Genomic DNA, 22447 nt, shown 5'->3' on the forward strand with positions numbered 1-22447 from the left:
CACTGCAAAGACTCGATTCCTCAGTTGTTTTGGTTTTTTCATTTATTGGAACCACGACTAGGAAAGTTTTGAAGGGAAATTAAATATTTTTAGGTCCCTAAGCACACACAAAAAAGATCCTACTGTGTTTATTCCACTGGAGCCTGTGTTAGTTATACATTCACTTTAAATGAAGGACTTTTATCAGATTGCTTTTGCCCTAACAGACAATTAGTACAAAACACCAGGAATGGAAAACTTAAGGGACAAATCAGCTCCAGCTCCCAATCCAATTACATTAGGCTACTGGAATTGTGCAGCTAAGCAAGGAGTCAGCAATCAGAGCAATCACATTCAATCAGTGAGCACAAGGGTACAGCTGCCTATTCCATCAGGGCACAGTGCAGCATCCTGCTGGGGAGAGCAGAGCACTGACTGAAAACAGAAGCAGCATCTCTGCACTCCTGCCCTACTGCTATCCGTACTGCAGACTTGTCCTTCCCAGAGCCCAGGAGGGACCAGCCATGCTGACTGCATACTTACAGGCAGATCTGCATAGAAGTAGTGTTTTCTGTCAAACAAGGACTTCTTGTTTATGCTGCAGTTGAGAGCCAGGCCTGTCATCACTGCTGCTTCTACACATCTCCTGTTGAGAACCTAAGGAAACATGACACATGGTTTTGCTCAGATACTCAAGTATGTTACAAATGTGTCTCCCACACACTGCCGTATAAGGAGCATATATCCAATTTCACTTGCCTTCAGTCACCATTAGATCTCTTTCTTTGTGTGGGTAGCTCTTATTCATCATTAAAGCTGCGGCAGCTATAAATCTGCGAGGCTTTACGATGAAAATACAAGCTATTCAGTCACTTTGTCATACCACATATGGAGGTGTGCACTGTACTGGCTTGCTACTTTTGCAAACATTCAGTGCTTCAGAATCTTTTGAGGGTACAGGAGACAAATCACAGCACATGATAACTGACTGGTAACCAGCTGTCAGCTCATACTGGGAATTTGAAACACAGGGGATGTGCATTAGGGACTGCAGTGCAGTTACAGTAGAACACTTCAGAACACCTGTAACCACAGAACTGCAGTGAATTTGAGTATCTACACATACCACAGATTTTAATGCTTTGCTTAACCAGGATGAAATGATGCACACTTACATCTTTGCTAAAACAGAACCCATAAGACAACAATTGATGCCATGGCTAAAAGTACAGATGTTTCCAGCTCCTAAGAAACCCATGTGATAAAGGTATTTGAAGAATGCCATGTGATCTAAAGATCCAGCAAGGTCTTCACGAAGAAATAAAGGAGTGAAATGCAGTTTTTCACCATGGAGTCATCATGCTCAGCACTACACCCTTCCATCTCCTCAGCAGGGTCAGGATCCAGAAGATTTCACTCCAAAAACTACTGACAAATGATGTTTTTTATTTCAGATGTGCTCTCAGTAATTTAACAGTTCGTTTAACTAGCATCAAATGGATGAAACTGAAAAGTAAAAAAGACTGAATTTGTCTTACTACAATTCTGACATGCTCACACTTACAGCATTTCGAAACAGGAACAGAACTTTATCCATCTTGTTCTGTACTGTACAGCTGCCAAGAAGTCTATTTCCAGCAGGACCATTAAAGGAGCACATTATGTAAAAGAATGTACATGACTTCATCTGCACTGACCAGAACATAAAAGGCTTAAATAATGTTTTCTTCCATGTTTCTGACAGTATTTACTTTTTATATTCTCCAGCCTCATTTCTGAAAACATATTAAGCAGCTGTACATTTCCCATCATCCCACATCTTCAGCCAGAAAACGAATCTCTTTATTTTATTCATTTACTTTTTAAAAATCAAAATAGTAAGATGGGATATGGGTAACTCTTCCTGAACAAAAACTTTAAAATTGCTTATACAAAAAAGAAATTAAATATTTAAGACATTTAACAAGGGAAATTTCAGATCTTTAGCATAGCTATATATGGCTAACTAGAACACATCATCTGTTCAGGCATATTTTACTTATTAAAAAATTTAAGAGATACATAAAGCAAATTCTAGACAAGAAAAAAGGAAGAACAATCTCCCTTTGAAATATCAATCCACTGCAAAATGCATGCAATTAGTCCTGACTCTAATCTAAAGAAAATTGATAACTACAAAATATGAATTTATTTTAGCAGCATAACTGCAGTTCATTATATAGTAGATGCTCCTGTTTTCAATAATTAAATGCTTCCAGACAATACAGACACTTTTTTTTTACTGTTTAAGGAATTCTGTGACAGTGGTAGTTAAACTGTTCCATGTTTAAAATATCTTCATATTTCTAAATACACAGGCAAATTTCCTCTTACTAAACCCTTATGGCACAATCCTCTTCAGCTTTACACATTAGTGAGGACCTTGCCAGTCAGTCCTTTAATAAAACTGGCCACCAGAAGCCCATTAAGCCTCCATAAGGACTGGTAGACTCAAAACACCACAGCTTCAAAGCAGTGAGCCAGTATCTTGCTACAATTCCTGATGGTGCAGGGGTTGTGACTGACTGCAATCAGCGAACAAGACAAAACCCAACTCCTGAGTCACAATCACTGAAAGCTTCATAGCACTTCACTGCTCTTCAATTTTTACTTCAAACAGGAGAGCGTGTATCTTACTCATTGCCCTAAAGGATAACACTGTCTTGAGGTGAAAAAAATAATCCTCATATATACACTACTTAAACCTGAGAGATCTTTTGCTCTACTGCTGATGAAACATTTTGGCGATCCTGGGGAAAAAGTGGCATAAAACCAGGAAGTACTGATTATTTTTTATGTAGTATTACCAGAATTTTTATGTAGTATTACATGACTCTGATGTATATGTGTCCCCTGTGTACTGGATCATAGTAGCCAAATCTTTGTATATGCTCCATTACTCATTCCCGTGCTATTCCTTCACCCATCTCAGTGGTGAGAGAAGGCCTTGCAAAGCAGATCTTTCCTGCTATGGCACACTGGCTACCACCCCAATCTGCTCCCTCTGCCCTGTGTGCCTTTAAGAAAACACAATCCAAAACCAACCAGACGACCCTCTTCTTCTTCAAAAATCAAAACTTATCTAATACTGCTTCACATCTGAAGTGACTTGTACTACCCACTGCCATGACCAAGGCTGTAAGCACAAAGCACCTTTCCTTCAAACAAGCCTTGCTTTTCAAATAATCTGCAGTGATAAACATCAATTCAGTATGTGAAACTTCCCATACTAATGACCTAGAGTAAGCCCTCCAGCTTGTTTATGCAGTAAGCTGTTATTAAGTTGACAGCTTTGACTAGCACCAAAGATTTAAATTACTGGCTTGAACTGACAAGCTGCCTGTCTGCTCTGTTAGTAAACTGCTGGCCTTGAAAGCAAGCTGCGTAGTTCCTGCAGTAGCTATGGACAAAACACAATAGTCTATAAAGACTTCTCCAATATACTCTTCTAAATGGGAAGCATCCCTCCTAGTACTTGAAGAAAATCCTACCGAGCCATTACAAAAGGAAATGTAAATTGTTTGTATTGGAAACTCATGAAAAACCTTAACAATGGCATCACAACACCAGCACCATTTCCCTCGTAGCTATGGTCTCCTGCTACAGTACCATGGTAACTGAGCACTAAAGGAATGAAAGAAGTCCAACCAAGATCTCTCTTTTTTCTGCTACTTGTCTATTCTTTACATCTAGACCACAAGTGGAAAGACTCCTTTTAAGAATTTATCTTTATTTGCAAGTTCAGTTTAGTCAAGACCTTAGTTTTAAATATTCAATAGCTATTGAAAACTATATACAGTACCTTCGACAGCACAAATTCCCACCAAAAGCAATTTTCTGACAGCTTTTTCTTTAACAACAGGTTTAGTCCTTATATTAATATATTAAAGAAAGTTGGCACCCTTTTACATAAAGATATACGTTTCTATATTTAGTAAATTACCATGTTTAGATTTCAAAGAGGTTAGGTATGCAGTTTCTTGTTTTGCTAATGAGTATTATATAGGATAATTGGGGGAAAAAGAAGAAATATCTAAATAACTCTCGTGGAAAAAGTTTATTTTTTGCTACCTCTTACAAAAAAACAATAATCTCTGCAATAACATTTGCACCCAGGAAGCCTATCTTAAAGAAGAAAATATTCCTTGTACTAAAAATGGCAAAAATCAAAATAATTCCCCAGAAATTTGTGAAGTTTTTCATTCTAGGGCACACATTTTAATAAAGTAGATTTAATATTCACCGGCTATCTTAAGACCTTCAGTCCCACTTACAATCATGAAAAAATCAGCATTAATCAGATTAACTACAGGACTGTTTATCTAAGAAATATTTAATTTTAGCTCATTTTCATTCAAAATAATACCTGAAAGAAGTAGTACAACGTACTCTGTAGACCAGACACCAATCTTTAGAAACCTCAACAGATATATCTAATCACATTTTCAAGTACTCCTATTTCATCTCACTCTGATTTTTATTTGCTTCTACTAATGGATATACCCAGTCTTACTATTCTAGCTGTGTTAAAAGTACCAAATTGCTGCAAGATATGGTTCTTTGAAGTGCAATCATAAGTTAAACTTCAAAATAGAATACCCTTATATGTACTTAGTCACAGTGTAATTGAGGCTGTTCAGTCTGACACTGTAGATGAGTACTTACTGCTCTGCAGCATTCTGCCTTGCATCCTCCCACACACAGAGAAGAGACCAACTGGAGCTATGCATGTACAGAATTTAGATACAATAAATCAAGAGCTGACCATTTCCCAAATTTATTTCAGTAGGTTACAATCAGACTTCATCCCCCAAAGGACACAGTAAAAATTTAAAACATAAGACAACTTAAGCCCTGTCATTTGTTAGGTGTTCAAAGAACCCACATTCCAAAATCCAAGGTCTCAAATTTCAGGGAAAATTTTAAAAAACTTCAATTTGTTTGGTGTCCTCTGCACTTCAGCATCTACTTCACAGCATGTTTGCTGCCCCAGTATGAGCATTATGTTCTTATCTCTAAGGAAAGGGGCAATTCAGAAGGAGAAGAAGCACCAGACATTTTAAATTGAGATCTTAGCATTATCAAAAGAGATCCCAGCTTAAGAGAAGAAAATGGCAACTCAGAAGCTGCAACAGCAAAGGCTACAAGGGCCATTAAACATACTTAATGCACTTTGTAAATTTACCTTTCCACAGTCTGGTACCAAACTCATACATTGCTATACAAAACACATCATTGCTAACCTTGCCTAGCGGCAAAGTTAGCTTGTGGTGACACAGCACACAATGATCCCAGTCATATCTAAAAACTAGGCAGTTCTGCCACCAAGAAGTACCCAACTTCCATACACATTACTTCAGGTGTACTCAACAGAATCAGAGGGCACACTTTCTCAAAGCTGAAGAGCTAGGCTGAAACCTTTTATCACAAGGCTTAGGATGGAGGAAGCATCTTCCAGTGTCAGTGATGGCCAGAAAAATGCAGCAGCAGTAGGGAGAAATTCTGACGTCTGAGAGCAAGAAAAATGGAACATTACACCAGATACAAAGATATTTCTATAATGACAGAATTTAAGGTTTCTCAGCCCAACAGGGGTTGCTAGAAGAAACACAGAAGGAAAAATCCATTCAGACTACTGTGTGGGCAAAGTGCTCAACGGCCTCAATAGAATAAATTTGTTTTCTGGGAAGAAGCCAATCCAGATCATATTTTTGATCCCATCAGCAGCATCTAAAAACAAATAAAATTCTATCCTGCAGGACCAGTTTCAAGCAGGAGAACCCACAGAGAAGACAGGACAATGCAATGGTGATAGAGTGGTTCATGTAATTCATAACCAAATGCTGCGTGGATGTGGCACTGCCATAAAGAAGTCCAGGACCTCTCTAACATCCATGCTCTCCGTGTCGACATTAGTCTTCTGCATCTGCCACATGGCGTTTTTTGACCTGTCATAAGGATGCTCCCTCTCTAATGCCAGCTAGAATTTAAATCACTGCTAATGCTATCTGATCCAGGGCACATTTAATGCAGGAAGATCCAGTGGTAACTTCTCACTGCTGCTGGAGGTAGGGGACTGAGCAATGGCTAAAACTTAAGTTACAGACTACGATCAAATCCAAAGGCAACAAGATGTTTAAGGAGAACCAACTCAGACCTTTCTTCCTACACTGAGTTCCAGAAAAAAAAGGCTTTTGAATGTGAGTATTATCTGCCTTCTTCAACATAACACAGATTGCTTAATTTCTTAAATGAAGACACTCAGAGCATTCAGGACAAAATGGTCTGTAAACCAACTCCTACCCTGTTTTTCCTTGCAGATGGCCCTTTGCTCGTAGGCTTGGTGAGAGCTAGCTCTGGGGTTTTCTGAGCTGTAAAAAATTCTGACCTTTGATCCCCATTTACTGTCATTTTCTATTATTTCAAAGTTTTGGCTATCTGCCCTCTGCTTCTTCTTGCAATTTCTGTGTGTCTGAGAGCCCACACTAAACACACACTAAACTCTCAGCCCTTTGCTCTGACTCCCTCATTCCTTTTTTCCCTAACAGCTATCTCCCAAAACATGCTTATTTGTTCTCAGCCATCTTTCCCTGTAGGCTGACCAAGATCTCTTAAAAGAGCACAATATACAAATTAGGAGTAAACCAGAAGTGGTCTTTTACACATAGATAAAAGATTATACTAATTGGGGAAAACAGTAGGCGACATAATGCAACAAGTCTTGCAAAGAGTTGTTAAGAAATTATTTGAGAGAAATTGTAAGAGAGCAAACAGAAATTATTTGCTTTTAACAAACTTGTTCTGCAGAACCAACAGAGACTGATTTCCTTTAAATAATATCCCTAGTTTGTTTTACCTAAGCAGCGACCCCAAAACTCTCTCTCCCATGACTCCCCCATCTTCTCATTTCATCAAACATCCCAAAATGAATATAAAGTGTCACAAGTATCCGAAGAGCAGCTGCCCAAAATAAACGGAGATCAGTGGGGAGACTAAATCGATAATTTCTTCTTCATATGCTCGCTAATATATTCATAACAACCCTCTACAAGCCTAAAATGTTTTGGAGGAAAATTTGGCTGAACTTGGCAGCAAAACTGCAAAACAAGCATTCTGTATAGAAAACAATAGTCCTGGTGGCAAAATTTGCATATGTAACTGATAAAAATCACTTGCAGAAGTTTCATAATCCTCTCAAAATCAAATATAGTCATATTTAAGGTGGCAAGGTGACTGATAATCAGAGAGAACACAAAGAAATTAATTTTACCCCAGGAACTGATTACAGCCTAATTATGCCAAGATAAGTTTCAAACAAAACACAAAAACCTGACAGTTATGCAACATTACTCACCAGACAGCTAACCATAAGATAACAAAGACCCAGTCTACAATTATCTGTCATTACTGTCAGACAATGCTTCCCGAAACACCTTTTAATGAAAATCTCTTCAACGGAACAATTGCTAAGAAGAAGAACGAAGTAGCAAGAGGTCCATTTGCAAAGTTAAAATGCTAAGAAATTGGTAGAACCATGAAACTTTTGCTTAAGAGAGCACTGCTAACATCCACATACACACGACATACCACCTTGGCTTTCCTCAAATGGAGTCACCTGGAACCAGACTGTCTACATACTGTGAGAAATCATCAAAAAATTAAGGATGCCAGAACACCTATAGCGACTGATACCAGAGGTAATAGAAACTTGCAACAATAAATCCCCTCTCAGGTCCAACTTAAAGAAATTCCCACCCACTGAGAAAAGCTACTGCAAAAAGCTTATGTGCATTTCAGTAGCAATTTCCAAATGAATTCAGAAAGGGGGGACACTGTTACATCATGCAGTGGCTGTGCTGTCCAAAAGTGTCCAAGATGGCAGAATAACTGCAGTAATAGGACTGTGTGAAAGAAAAGAAACAAGACACTGCCAACTCCTGCTCCCCCACTAAGAAGTAGAAAAAAAACCTCTGTAAAACAAAAGGTAAAGCGCTTAAAAAGAAACAACAGGAAAGGAGGTAAGAGAAAATACACAGGCATCATCATTGATGCACTGAAGGATCTGCTGAAATAGGTGATAACAAGATGTTCTATCAGTGCTATTCTAACAGGCAAGTTTGCATCAGCCACAGGACCTGTTAAGGATGATCAGTAAAGCCAACGAGAACAGAGTTCAACACTCACTGAGATGCTAAGGAGACAGCCCAACCTGAATTGTTAGCCTTGACAAAAAGATTAAAACATCCAGAATGAGGGTCAGAAATACTCACAAATATATTAGACATAGCAAAAAGTGAGAGACATCTTCAAAGCTTGAGAGAGGAGCAACTAATGTCACAAAATACTTCAATACATAAGAGCAGAGTCCCCAGAAAAAAATGGCCTAAGTATGATATAAAGTTGAGCTAAGCAACTGCAGTAATGGAGGAAATATAACATTACTCAGACCCAGTGAAGGAGTTTGGTACCAGAGGTAACCCTGGAGCTGTGGATGATCCTGTGGACACTAAGAAACAGAATGAGAAACAACCTGCACCATAACCCAGTCCTGAGTCACCTGAAGCCAGCATCTACTCATCTTTCAAAGGCTTCTTCTGACCAGTACAACAGCTTTGAACTGATTAATAATTTGAAAATTGGTATGCAGGCTTTAATTCACCATGAACTTGGACATTTAAGGTCTATGAACCAGAAAAGCATCCTCAGGGAGCAATGGTTTAAAAGCCTAATTCACTCCTCTAGTCTTTTTTTAAATTATTTGGGATTTTCTTTATAGAAGCTTTCTGGACTGCAAGCCCAGCAAGCTGGAATTGTGTGAGCAAGAAAAGACTCCCAAGCACTGACCACACAATTGCATGTTGCAAACCCAAATATTATCAGGAAAGAAAGGACTGCAACAGAAAGGTATCATCAATTCTAATAAAAAGAAAAGTCCTCTTTTTTCTCCTAAGTACAATTACTACAGTTTTAGTGAAATAAGTAATGAGGAGTTTAAATGAATGTAGACATAGGTAAATGGCTTAAAACAAGCATGAACTCACTTTTTTTCATCAGGCATTACCACTAATTTATTTTTAGAGGAGAACTCATAGATACAAAAACCTAGCCATCATATAGTTTCAAAGAAAAGAAGATGTATGTAATGGAAGCTAAAAAAACATCCATACAAAGATCAGAAGATTGTTCAACTCCCCATGAAAAGTGCACGCAATTAAAACTGTAGTTATCAAAAGTCAAGCAAACAAGCAGGCTTTTTTTCAAAACAAAGTAGTAGAAGAAGGGAGTAAATTCACATGCATGCCAGCAGGAATGTCAAAACAAAACTGAAATCACAAGTTGGTAAAGCAGCTGTTGCAATCATCAGATTTAACAGGCACAGGATACAAAAAAACCCCCTAGTTTCAAGCTGTAAAGTATAAACTCTGGTCTCAAATGCTGTTTCTGTTCCAGTATGAATAGCTGACAGACAGATCCACCAAAATCTCACACAAACCTCTCAGAGCTTTTGAAAGCAAATGCATCAGATAAATCCTGTATATTCTGATGAATTGTAGATGTTATTTAGGTCTGGTAATCCATCACCCAAAACATCTGGAAAAACACTGGGTACCTGCCACTGCCAAGAACAGATGGAAACAGCCTCTATAATCCCAAACTGGGTATTAGCCCTGTCACATGCCTGGGCAGCCTCCCCAGCATCCCAGCATTGCAAGGCAACAGCTGGATCCAGGTGCTCCCAGCAACGCTGCACTGAAAACTGCCGGCTTTGGATGAGCCCGAGCTTGGAGCTGAAGGTGCCAGAGCTGCAATGCCGCAAGGAACAAGGGCTGAGAGCTGCTCTAGCACTGCTCTCTTCCATGAAAAGGAGTGATGTGGTTGCCCCAAGTGTTTCTGAAAAGTGTGTTGTAAAAAACAAAAGAAGACAAAACAGATGCTGCTCACGCTAAGAGGAGAATGAAATTCGAATGCATGAGAAGATATTTAAAAAAATCAAAATATTTAGGACTGTAGGGCTAATATTAATTCAAACCTTATTAATTTAAACTTTGGATATGTTAATCCTAGATTATTTCTTTATATATTTACCTACAAAGGATTGCCTACAATAGGATCGTGGTTTCACTTCAGTCATGCCAGAGACAAACGTAAAATGTGCGACAAAGACTAAGCACTGACAAAAAGGTTTCAGCCTTTAGCTGCTAGATCTACTATCTTATTTCTGTGCCTGAGCTATAATTAACTTTTAGTCAGCCACCTCCATCATGAAAATAGATAATCATGGATTCTTTTTCTGTGAGCCCAGTTTTAGCTTTAACAACCTTTCTAGCCTCTCATAATTTTCAGAGGCTAAATCAGATTGGGAGGGCAACCACCTTTATGGATCCTCAGAAGAATTTCAGTCCAGTCTGTAGGTGTAATGCATTATCTGCTACCATGTACAGAATAGGTCTCCTCAAGATACCAAGCCAAGATCATTGCCAAGTCCATTCACAAGGTAAAAACCCCAAGCTTTTGCAAATTTCCTTACATGAAATGAAATGCATGTAGTCAAATGTAGTACCACACTGTCGTGGACAAGGAATTGGCTGGGTGGTGGCACTAAAAGAGCTGTGGTCATCTGTTCAACATCCAAGTGGAAAACAGTGACAAGTGGTGTTAGGTGGTCTGAGCTGGGACCAGAGCTGTTCAATGTCTTTGTCAGGGACAGGGGGATCAGGTGCATTCTCAGCAAGCTCGCTGATGACAACAAGCTGTGTGGTGTGGCCAACATGCTGCAGGGCAGGGATGCCATCCAGAGAGATCTGGGCAGGCTTGAGAAGGGCCTATGCAAACCTCATGAAGTTCAACAACGTCAGGTGCAAAGTCCTGCACCTGGATCGGGGCAATCCCAAGCACCAGTACAGGCTGGGCAGGGACCGGACTGACAGCAGCCCCAAGGAGAAGGACTTGGGGGTGCAGGTTGAGGAAATGCTCAGCATGAGCCAGCAAAGCACACCTGTAGTCCAGAAAGCAAACCATGTTCTGGGCTACATCCAAAGCAGTGTGGGCAGCAGGGCAAGGGAGAGGATTCTGCCCCTCTACTCCACTCTTGTGAGCCCCCACCTGGAGTGCTGCATCCTGCTCTGGGTCCCCCAACATAAGAGGGACAGGCACCTACTGGAGAGGGTCTGAGGAGGGCCATGAAGATGACCAGAGGGCTGGCACACCCCTCCTATGAAGACAGGCTGAGAGAGTTGGGGTTGTTCAGCGTTGAGAAAAAAACTCCAGAGAGACCTTACAGCACTTTCTAGTACCTAAAGAGGGCCTACAAGAGAGCCAGAATGACATTTTACAAGGGCTTGTAATGATAGGACATGGTTTTAAATTGACACAGGGCAGGTTCAGATTAGATGTTACAAAGAAATTCCTTACTGTGATGGTGTTGAGGCACAGGCTGCCCAGAGAAGCTGTAGCTGCCCCATCCCTGGAAGTTTTCAAGGCCAGGCTGGATAGATCTCTGAGCAGCCTGGTCTCGTGGAAGGAGTCCCTGCCCATGGCAGCAGGGCTGGAACAAGATGAGCTGTAAGGACCCTGGCACTCAAACTCAAACGTGATTCTATGATCTTTTTTTTTCTGTCTCATGCCAAATAGGAGAGCATCTGCACAGCTCCTCTTGCCTGTAGCTGTCTCTCAGAGGCACTTTATGAGAATAACACAGTGAAATGGCCATGCCACTTCCACTGTGATGATCCTCCCAAGGCCTGGTTGCAGCAGAAGGATAAAATAAGCTGTATTAACCTTACAGGAGGCAAATATTAAAAGGAAAGCAGGAGGAGGGCTAAACACATTCTTCTAGTTTCAACTTTCCTGTGTAAAGCACAGCAAAAGCTCATGCCAACACTTACCATGACCCAGAAATGCACAGCAACCTGAAAAGCTCCCTTCAGCACCATCATTTCTGCTCCCACTGTGATGGAGCCAATACTAGGACAGCTCTCTATCACAGCCATCTCGTTGTCACACAGCAAATTTAAATCCTTGTGACACTGAAAACTGTCCTTACAGTTCTCAGGTTAAAACAGTCATTCTATTCTAGACTCAGCACAACTACTGTATAAAAACTTTGCTGCTATTTTTTTTCATTTTTCAACAAAATGGAGTCCAAATATCTATCTTCTAAGTAGTCTTATTAGTCAATAACCTAACATTTATTTAAATGGCTTTTGTTGGTTTTATTCTACAAATACTTAAATAATTTTCAAAAATTACCTTCCATCTTTCAACATCTACTAAAATTCAATTCTGCTTCAGACAGTATTGCCATGTACCAATTGACACAGAGAAAACGAGGCCATCTGATTCCAGAACAAATGCTGGTCTCTCAGCAGCTGCAGGTACAATGGGAAAACAGAGCTGTGACTACTGACTGGATTTTGCATCACATTCTAACATGCAGGAACATGTAGTTTGTAACATCCACTTTCAACTCTATTTCCACCAGTACTACAGTAAGAAAAATCTTTCTTCTCTTTGTATAGATAAAAGCAGCTAGCAGAACCTAACATGGCGTCACTGCTTTAAAATTAACCTATCCATTCTGGATTTTTTTCTTCTCAGGTGCAGTTATTTTCTCTACCAAAGCCCACATGTACTGGGGTCTTCTTACAAAGGTCATACCAAGCCTCATTAATAAAGAAAAAAGACAGACACATACATTGCACCCTTGATAAACAGTAATGCAGAGAAAAATTAACCTCCTCATAAATATTCATTTCTGTTCACTCAAGAACAGCTTTTCTACTTGACTGAAGATAAGCACTAGACAATCTAAGAGAATTTCTGTGCATTAACAGAAGGTTAAATAGAAGGTCCAAAACCAGAATCTTGAACTCTTTTGGATTTTCAGACTAACCTAGCCATGCCCCCAAATGAAAGGAACTAATTTTCTGTATTTAAGTCTAGCTAGACTCTTCTAAAACCAAATTATTGCATAACATTCCCATTATCTCCTGGAAGTTTTCAGAATTTCCATACAGTTAGACCTGAAACTCAGCTCTGAATTGCCACTGTAACCAGAGCAAAGTCCCAATTTTATCAGCATCTCAACTTCATTTCCTTAGCTCCTTTGCAAATACAGAAATAAAAATAAAATAATAATAACAACATAATTTCTCCTTTTAAGGATCATGACATATATCAAGACCTTAAACATCCAGCCACAAATTAGTTCTCAATTTTAGATTATCTGAGACTGTCTGGTGATGAAGAGCTTCAACTAGATCTAAAAATACATTTCTGTAACTGGAATTCAAATCTGTACTTTAATGAATATAGTCAGTGAAATGCTTCTGCTTTAAATAATTAGACCCCATCTTAGTCTCTGCAGAGTTGTTGCATGTGGCAATGCTAAGTCTATTAAATATTTATTTTCACTGTATTGTAAGAGCTTATGTTATAATTTTTTTAACTTTTATTTTTAAATTAAACTTGTTAGATACTTAGAGAATTCCACAGCAGTACAGTCATAGCCATCACAGTTATAATTAAGCTGTGAATTCAAACACTTATTAAGTTTTCACTAATAAACCTTATTGCTAAGTGCTAGCTAGTTATTCTGACCTATTAATCCCCAATGTCTCACACAGATTACTTTTTTTTTTTAATAATTGGTTTGCTATGGAAATAGGAATGGTTGATACTTTCCTAAATTGGAGACTTTCTACTCAGGAAGCAAAGTAACTCCTCAGTGAGACATTCCAAATGGCAAATGACAGCTACATAAACAAACATATGGCAAAATAACATCAAATGGCCACTCAGAAATCTAAGATGTTCTTCTCTCACTGGGCTTTAGGCATCTCTCATATTTAAGGAATTTCCTGTGTGGCATACTAAGCAAACACACCCACTCTGGCCTCAAAGAAACACCACAACCCATTCCCTATGTTGAAGAGACACTCCTGATTTTTCTGCTTTGCAGAGGATATAAAGTATCTGAGGCAATAACTAGGGAGTGAGAAAGTGAAAAGAAACAGTTCTAGGCATCTCATGTTATGAAACAAACAGAAATTAGAAAAGTTAGGAAAAGTAGTCATATATATGACTTTAGTCAAATCCTGGGAAAAATAAAATATTAGAAGCATACGCAAAGTTGTCTGACATTAATCCTGACATAAATGAAATTGCAGCTTAACTTACTGGTAAAGTTCCTGGTAAAGAGGCATCAAAGAAAGATACCAAAGAGTTGGGAGGTGCTGCAAACCGGACTTGGGAACCAGAGAAGAGTTTTGAGTTTGAGCTGATCTGTGCATGAATTTCCAGCCCCACAACTGGCACCCACGGAGCAAGGCTGAAAAGGAAAGAGGAGAAGGGAGAAACAATTTAAATACAGATGATGTTAAAAACCATGGAAGCCTAGAAATAGAAGAATTAGGAATGTTTAATTTATGAAAAAAAATTCAGTTGTAATTGTAAAAATATTGTAAACAATGTTGCAAATACATCTACACTGTAATAGGAAAAGCTGTGCTGTGATACTGGAGAACAGAGGCTATGGGGACTATATGGCAGTGTTCATTATATGCAAAAAAGAATATCATAAAAAATGTAACGGTTTAAAACTTTTAACTTTTACTTACGCGAGAAATCTCAGAGAAATTAATGAGGCACACTTGCATGCTGGATGAACCCTAATTTGGTGCCTTGTGAAAATCCCCAAATCATCATAAATATGAATTACTTCTCAGGTAGTTTGATAAATCTCCAACAGACAGGTGGCATAATAAATTATGTATTCTCTGTCAGACAGACACTTGCATGCTGGGAAAGGTGGCTCTCCAGAGCAGCGTTAGTAGAATATTAGCATAAACATTAGTAATCTGGTAATAGAGAAATCATCATTTCAACTAGAGAGCTACTGTTCTCTGAATGTATTCTGAGAATAAAGCTTCTCCATATAATCTAAAAAGTAATTGCAATTCTCACATCCATAACCTTTATATGGACAAGAGAAAAAGGTCACCTTTACAGTATGAATTGCTTGACAGTTTCTGTAAGTAATTATCTGGCCTTGTACAAATGAAGTGGCACAAATAATATTTCACTGATGAAATCACACTTCTGTGGCAGAACACTTCAGCAGTATGAGTACCCAGACAGCTATAGGAGATAAGCAAGCTATGGAAAAACATCAAACAAATATATCAAGTACAGCGCTCCTTCCAAAGGTGAACATTCTACACTGCCAGGGTTTTAGCTCTCCATCTGCCCTCCAACAGCTGAGAACATCCCTACAAACACCAATCTAGTGATGCAGATGCCACTTATACTGATGCTTCAGGAAGAAGAATATTATCATGAAAGATTAAGGTTCAGGTATTTAAAGAAGTTAATAGAATTTCTTCAATTGAAATAGTATTATTCTTCAGTATTTTCAGCTAATCATACAAATGCCTCAAGATTTAAGAAATAATGACGGCTTTCTTTTACATTTTGGAGGCAAATTTCATTGTTTCCTGTATTTTTCAGAAATGCCTTTCTCTCATATCACGGCATTAAAAATTACACCAGGTTTTGCCTAATCAATGTGTTGGCTTACACTCAGAGATAAAGGTACGTGCACCAGTCAGTCCTTCAATCCTACCAACAACACCGATGAGGCACCTGGAGCTTCTTGCCGTGTTTGCTCACGGATTATGTTGATCTACGTCCCTAAATAATCAGCAGCACACTTCTGCCACTGTCTGCACAGCCTTCCTGAAGTGACCTGCTGTGCAGACACCGTGGGACACCAGACAACAGGAGAACTTGTTCAGGCCGTGACTTTCAGCTGCAGCAGAAACAAAACGCTCTGCTTCAGGCACACCGTACCTCACAAGGGAGACAATCTCTACTCCACAGGGAGAGAAAGCCTCTTTTGGGCTAGACTAACCCTGGAGAACGCGCTCATGTAAGCGGGAGCAGCCTCGCTGCAGCTCCTCGCACAGGCGAGCGCTGCCGAGCCGCGGGCTCTTAGCGCAGCCGGGCGCGCCTGAGGCACGGCCCCGCCGCCGCAATCACCGCCTGCGCTTCGGGGGGGCTGCGGGACAAAACCGCCTGCACCAGTGCCTCGCACCGCTCAGACACCGCAATTTACACCGGGCCCGCCGCTGTCACCGCCGCTCCCTGCCCAAACCCGGAGCCCCGCACCCGGGCTCCAGGGCAGAACCAGCTTCACCGGCCCCTCTCGCCGCGCTATCCCGGCAGCGTACCCGCTCTTCCCCGCCGGCACCGCCCCGCCTTTCGCGTTACAGGCGACAGCCCTCTTCCCTCCGGGGAAAGGGCCAGGGCCGGGGCCGGGCCCCGGCTGCCCCGCGCCGCGCTGCCGCGCCCGACGCCAGACCCCGCCGCACCCCCGCGCCGCCACGGCCACCACGGCCGCCATTGCCCCGCTAGCTGCGGCCGGGAGCCCGCAGCGCCCCCTGGGAAATGCAGTCCGAGGTGGCTGCGCGGAGCGCGGGCAGTGCCGGCGGACTACAACTCCCGTCAGGCCGCTGGCCCGCTCCGCCGGCGGGGTTGCGTCCGCAGGTCCTCTGCTTATCCCGGGAATGCTGGAGTGAGCGGTGGGATCGCTGCTTGGCTGCCGTTTAAAACGCGTTAGGTGGCTCAGGTCCTCCAAGTGCGTTTTCTTCTGGGCTCACGCTTTCACAAAACCAGCTGCCGTTTAATCGGCGGCCGTTTGCGGGCCGTGGGCGTCAAGTGACGCAGTGCCACGCGCTGGGGCCTGGGCGCGTGGCTGCGCCTCCTGGGGCAGCGAGGCTCGGCCTCGGCAGGGCCTGGCGCTCTGTGGGCATAAAAACGCTTGTCCAGGGCGTCTGCCAACATCTTTAATGTTTGCATAGCTGCACTGCACAGGCAACAGAATTGATGGCATTCCGTCCCAAGCCGGCGTGTGGGGCTTAAACGGAATGAAGATGAGCTGCTGTTGATTATGTCACCTGTGCTCTGTGTCAGCGAGAGGCTGGTCACCCACACACACTCTTCCAGCAGGGGACAGCGGGGCACAGCGGCACTTGAAAGTATCCTGGAACCTTTACGCCCTCTTGTCTTCCCAAGATCCAGTATGAGATGCTGAATGCTTCTGAATCATGCAAAAGATAACTTATTAATTAAATAAATTTAGAAAATGTCTTATAAACAGTGTTTTGTAGCACTGATTTTCTGATACATTTGTATTTTTAATAAATTACCTGGGAGTGCTGTATAAGAGGAACCAGTTGAGAGGTCCTTTCAGCAGGCACTGATGTGTAGTTACTTGTACGATATATCTTCTTTTAATTTGCTTGTCACATTCCTTGGGAAATCTGCTCCCCTTGTACAACAAAGAGTGACCAAGAAAAAATTCCTTTCCAATAGAGAAGACCTGACCACAGGTCATCTTGTACATGCTGTGGAGATGGAAAGAACATTGGAATGGCCTTTTCCCTTCTCTCCTGAAGGAAACGTCTTCATATATTAATATAACACATAGTATAATTCCCTGTGTAGTAGTCTTTGAGCCAATGAAATACTTAAGAACTTTTGATAATTCTGATTTGAGGAAAACCCCATTTTCATTTGGAGGAGCGTTTGCAATGTCTTGTGATGAAAAATGCTTTTCAGACTGAAGCTTTAGTACATGGTTTTTATTTCTGAAACAATTTTATTCTCTTTACAATTGTCCTCCATGAGCTCTGGATGTAGTTATTTTCTGATGCTGTGGAGGGATTGGCAGGTCACTTCAACCCAGCTGTCAGGATAGGTTCTAAATATAGCTCCAAAGTGTTTCTGCTGGGGTAAAAATTGTAAATTTCAGATTATTTGACTTTCTTTTAAGTCTGTTCTCCTGATGTAATAGAAGATTTCATAAATAGTTGCTAAGAAGTTAAACCCTAATGAATATTAAAGTCATGTTACTTAAAGCCTTACTCTGCCTTGATTGCATGGACTTCTGCCCTTTGCACATATCATTTAGAAGGGAGCAGACAGCGCAAAAAGGTTGAAATCCATCACAAGCAAATTTTCTGTAACTTTTAGTTGTTGTCTTACAGAGACAGGAAGACTGGGAAGTGCCATTGTGCCATTGTTTGTGATTTAAATTATCTCTCCGTGTTATTTTAATTCTGTTCTCAGAAACAAATCTCATTAGAAGAACCTTTGCAGCCTTCTGCCAGTAACCAAGTAGGTAATAAATGAAAACCCACACATCCATATGCAGGAAGCTGGTCAATCACAGGCAATAATTGCCTTTCCCAGCAGCTTACGTTGGGGTAGGAAAGGCTACATATTTGTTCCTTGCTGCAGTGTGTTTATAGATCATGCTGTGGCTTGGAATAGGAAAATAGCACTGCATAAAGATTTGTGCTATGATAGTTCAGTACTGTGTAGACTCATATCTTAGAGAGGGTAGACCCAGGGGACTGTTTGCTCTGAGTCTCTTGTTACTGTAGGAATTTAACCAATGTCTGAGAGGAAATCGGAATTTTGCAGAAAGCAAAAACCCAACAGCATATAATTTAAGCCCACAAGCAGTCTATCCCATTTATTTGACAGAAGATCCCTCCGAATTTTAGTTTCTAGGGTCTGAGCTCTAAAATCTGGTTTTTTGCAAGTCATCCTTAGCACACATACTTACTCTTTTGGAGACTGTGAGGTCTCCTTTTGGTACAGCAGGGAATGGGGTATTCAGACTGGGTGTTTGTTAGATACTTCACAGGCTGCCCTGCAGTGTCTTGTTTCAGCATGTGAAATAAGGAACAGACGGGAGTCTCTGCTAGATTTTGATGCAGAGGTTGTGACTTTTGGAAGAGTAGGTCCATAGGCTATCAAAAATTCAGACATTGGCCTGCAGGGAAGAGTAACAAAGCAAATTGCTAAGTCGGAAGCAAACTATGGTAAGAGATGTTTTCAAACTTTTAGGCCCCTAGGATCACCTCTATACCTTGAAAGCCTTTTTTTTTTTTTTTTCTTCTCTGTGGGTATAAAGAGAGAAATTTTCTTTTTTTCCTGCAACTTTGAACTAATAGTGACAATGAACTGCTTCAGTCTGGAATATGGATTCAACTTATCTATCTACCAGTAATGGGACATGGCAAACACAAAAATGTGGACTTGATCTTGAGGATTGGGAAAGGATGTTGACCACAGGAAAGAGTATTTAGGGACCTAGAGGGCTGCCTTGTGTGACCTGCTGACCATATGGGTATGCATGCATGCAGTGATAGATTGGGTAATATGATCAGCCTCATGATTTGAGGGTTCTTGTATCAAAGTGCCATCAAGTTCCTGATTGGGACATAGTGCCATTTTATTTTATTTAGCAAAATTGTTATAACTCATGAGTTGAAAAATAAGGGCCAGAGCCAGATAGGAAATAAAACACCACAAGAAATATGTATGCACAAGCAATTTCTATAAACAGTAACGAAAATATGTAAGTTACCTGGTGTAGAAGGTGAATTTAATATTCCTCAAGGCTGTGTCATTGAAGAGAACCTTGGTTCAGCCATGGTAAAAACTGTGTGTTAGCACCTTTCTGTGCTGGTTTCATCTGGTGTGCCTTGCCTGGGAGTGCTGCACTGAGCATTGGCTACACCGTGGTTTGAATCTGGCAATCCTGAAAGCTCTCACTTAGGGCCACAGGACAGCCCTTTGTCCTGGGATCCTGAGCTGGAAGTGGTTACTGGGCTTGTTTTAGCTGAGGTCTGTGGAAACCCATTTGGCAGAGGCAGAGTTTGAGGAAGTCCAGTGCCACTAACCTTGTCTAAGGGTGAGTGCTACCCTAATCTTATTGCTTAATAAGTTAAATCCTTATTTTTCCAGTGTGGACTTCATCTATTATAGGCATAAGGGGATTTCCTAGCATATCACTGCTGTCTTGGTATTGCATCTTGATTAAGTTATTGGAAAATCTACATTATGAGACTATGCTACCTTTAGTATGACTCCTAGTTGCCTAGGGATTAGTTTCTTTTAGTTGAAAATCAGTATGATTTACCTACAGGGTGAGCACTCCATTAGATTTAGTCCTGCTATAATGCACAATGTTTTCTAAATGTTTGAGTTGTAATTCTGGAACTATGTCAGGTTTATACTTAGATATAGCTCAGTCTATAAGGAATATGTCATAGTGGTTTTTTTTATAGTATATTTTTCCGGCAATGGAAACAGCATTTGGAAACAGCAGAGGCTAGGCTAAATCATCTGTGTTAAAGTCATCTGTATTAAAGTCAAATAAACTTATTGTGAGGACTTTCTGTGATTATTATGCAGAAGGAAGTGATTGATAATATTTCGGCTGATCTAAATTTTATTAGTATGTTCTCTCTAATTGTATTGGTATCTGCAAGAAAACTTTTAAAATGTCTTTCTAGCTCTTAGTTTTTTACTTTGGTCCATTTAGAACAACAAAGAACAGAGGGAAAAGCATGTAGAAGTGAGACTGATTTATTCTTGTATTTCATTTGCATTGCATATTTGTGTAATGTTCTTCTGGTTATAATTTTCAACTGAAATTATCAAAGAGCTGTTATGTCTGAGGCCTGTTGCTTCCTAAATTAAGAGCCATAACTCTTGTTTTGCAGGCTGTCTATGACTTTATATATATATAAAAGTCATGGATCTAACATTTCAGCAGTGTATAGTTTCACATAACTGATACTCAAACAAGAACTTTTGTATTCTCAGTTATAAGATTCCAGCTGACAGCCCAGCCTAGGAAAAAATAGACACAAGGATCTATGCTAAATTTGTTAAAGAAGAAAAATTTTAGCTGAACAGTCAAATAGGGAACATGCATCAAAATGTTTTCCCTGACTAGGAGATGGTATTAGGAATCAGCAAAGCCTTCAATTATTATTGACTTCTCTGTCATGAATATCAAGTGAAGGAATAGTTTGAAGGAGTTGTCAAGCAACATAATGCTGGGAGTAAGCTGGTTGTAATAATGTCATTAGTTTAGTTTAAAATTAATTTTTTAAATCAAAACCAATCTAAATATAGTCTGAAATGTTAAATTCTGCCAAGCTGCTGCGTGTAAGAGAGTGACTTCTTTAAAACATGAGATTACTAGTAGGTTGAAGCCAATCTCAAAAGGTGATATTTAAAAAAAATGTATTCCACAACTTAGCATGATGCTTTTAAGGGCTGCCTTTATTGTTCTTAACACTAAGGATTGATTTTAATTGTCTAAAGCACTAAGAATGTGAGCTAAAACTACTGTCCAGATGGAACTTTGTGATTTATTACTTCACTAAAAGTACAGCAGAAATGTAAATGAAGGAAAATACTGCAGGTAACTGTTCCAAAGCTTTTTATAAAGTTGCAGATCCTGAAGTGAGACAGCCCTGTCTTTTCCTTTTGAAGGAACACAGACTTCTGTTTTGCTTATTTAGGATTCTTTTCACTTACTTAGAATTTTTTTTACTTATTTATGATTGATTTAGGAGTTAGCTAGTTATTTTCAAAACGTTTTGTATATTCCTTGCCTTCAAACATATACACCGATACATTGTGTTATGTTTCACCCAGGCAGGCTTGAAGAACACCTGATGTTGAAACCTTTGTCCTACTGCATATAATGTTTTCACTCTGGAACGTAAAATTTTCTTTCTTTAATTGCATGGTTGCACTGCTGTCTTCATCTTCACACAGTGTCTGTGGCATTCAAAGCAAAATCTGGTTTATGTTGCGCTTTTTAGTAATAAATGACAAGAATGTTTATGATGTGTCTGGCTTTTTTTTCCCCCTCTGTTCTGTATTTATGCCATACCTATGTGCTTGGTAACTTTTCTTACAGGGGAATAAAAAATGTAAACATCACTTCTTCCTGAGAATGAAAAGAGGATGGCAGCACCCTTGAAATTAAACATCCAAACATCCATCTCACAATTTGATGCAGTTTTGGGCTGGTTTTGGGGGTTTTGTGGGGTTTTTTTCTTTTTTTCTTTTTTTTTTTTTTTTTTTTTTTTTTTTTTTTTTTTTTTTTTTTTGTTTTTTTTGGTTTTTTTTTTTTTTTTTTTTTTTTTTTTTTTTTTGGATTTTTTTGTTTTTTCCCTTTCCTGCAGACTCATTGCTTTTGCATCCAGTTTATGATTTCTCCGTGGACCTGGTAAAGATAGTGTGTTAGTCACAGGCATTAACTGAGAGCTTGAAGGTGGAGACAGATTGTGACAACCTGGAGAAATGAAAGCCTTTAAAACAGACCAGAACGCACAGAAGCAGTGCAAACATATTTTCTGTTTTGTTACTTTTGTATCTAGTGTCTTAATAGACAGTACTGCCAAAAAATTTCAGCCAAGTGGTTTCTTGTGGGTCGTTTATTCTGTCCTTGGGCTTTCTGTGGTGCCATCAGTTCATGCTGACTGATGTGAACTGCTACCCACCAGTAACCACAGCTGATATGAAACAGGCTGGTAACTAACCAGAGCATTTT

At 40.1% G+C, this 22447-nt stretch overlaps 1 protein-coding gene across 1 annotated transcript in view; it reads right to left on the reverse strand.

Annotated features, from left to right (window-relative positions):
* GATB (glutamyl-tRNA amidotransferase subunit B) overlaps positions 1 to 16432 on the reverse strand; it is a 41950-nt gene extending 25518 nt beyond the window's left edge. Inside the window, exons 1-3 of the mRNA XM_041395813.1 lie at positions 16248 to 16432; positions 14197 to 14347; positions 523 to 636 (exon numbers count right to left, since the gene is read on the reverse strand). Coding sequence (XP_041251747.1) covers positions 523 to 636; positions 14197 to 14347; positions 16248 to 16420 — 438 coding nt within the window. The 5' untranslated portion in view covers positions 16421 to 16432. The remainder of the gene's footprint in view (positions 1 to 522; positions 637 to 14196; positions 14348 to 16247) is intronic.
* Positions 16433 to 22447: the final 6015 nt, after the last annotated feature.

Source organism: Onychostruthus taczanowskii, unplaced genomic scaffold (genome assembly GCF_017590055.1).
Source record: "Onychostruthus taczanowskii isolate IOZ18803 unplaced genomic scaffold, ASM1759005v1 scaffold12, whole genome shotgun sequence".
Lineage (NCBI taxonomy): Eukaryota > Metazoa > Chordata > Aves > Passeriformes > Passeridae > Onychostruthus > Onychostruthus taczanowskii.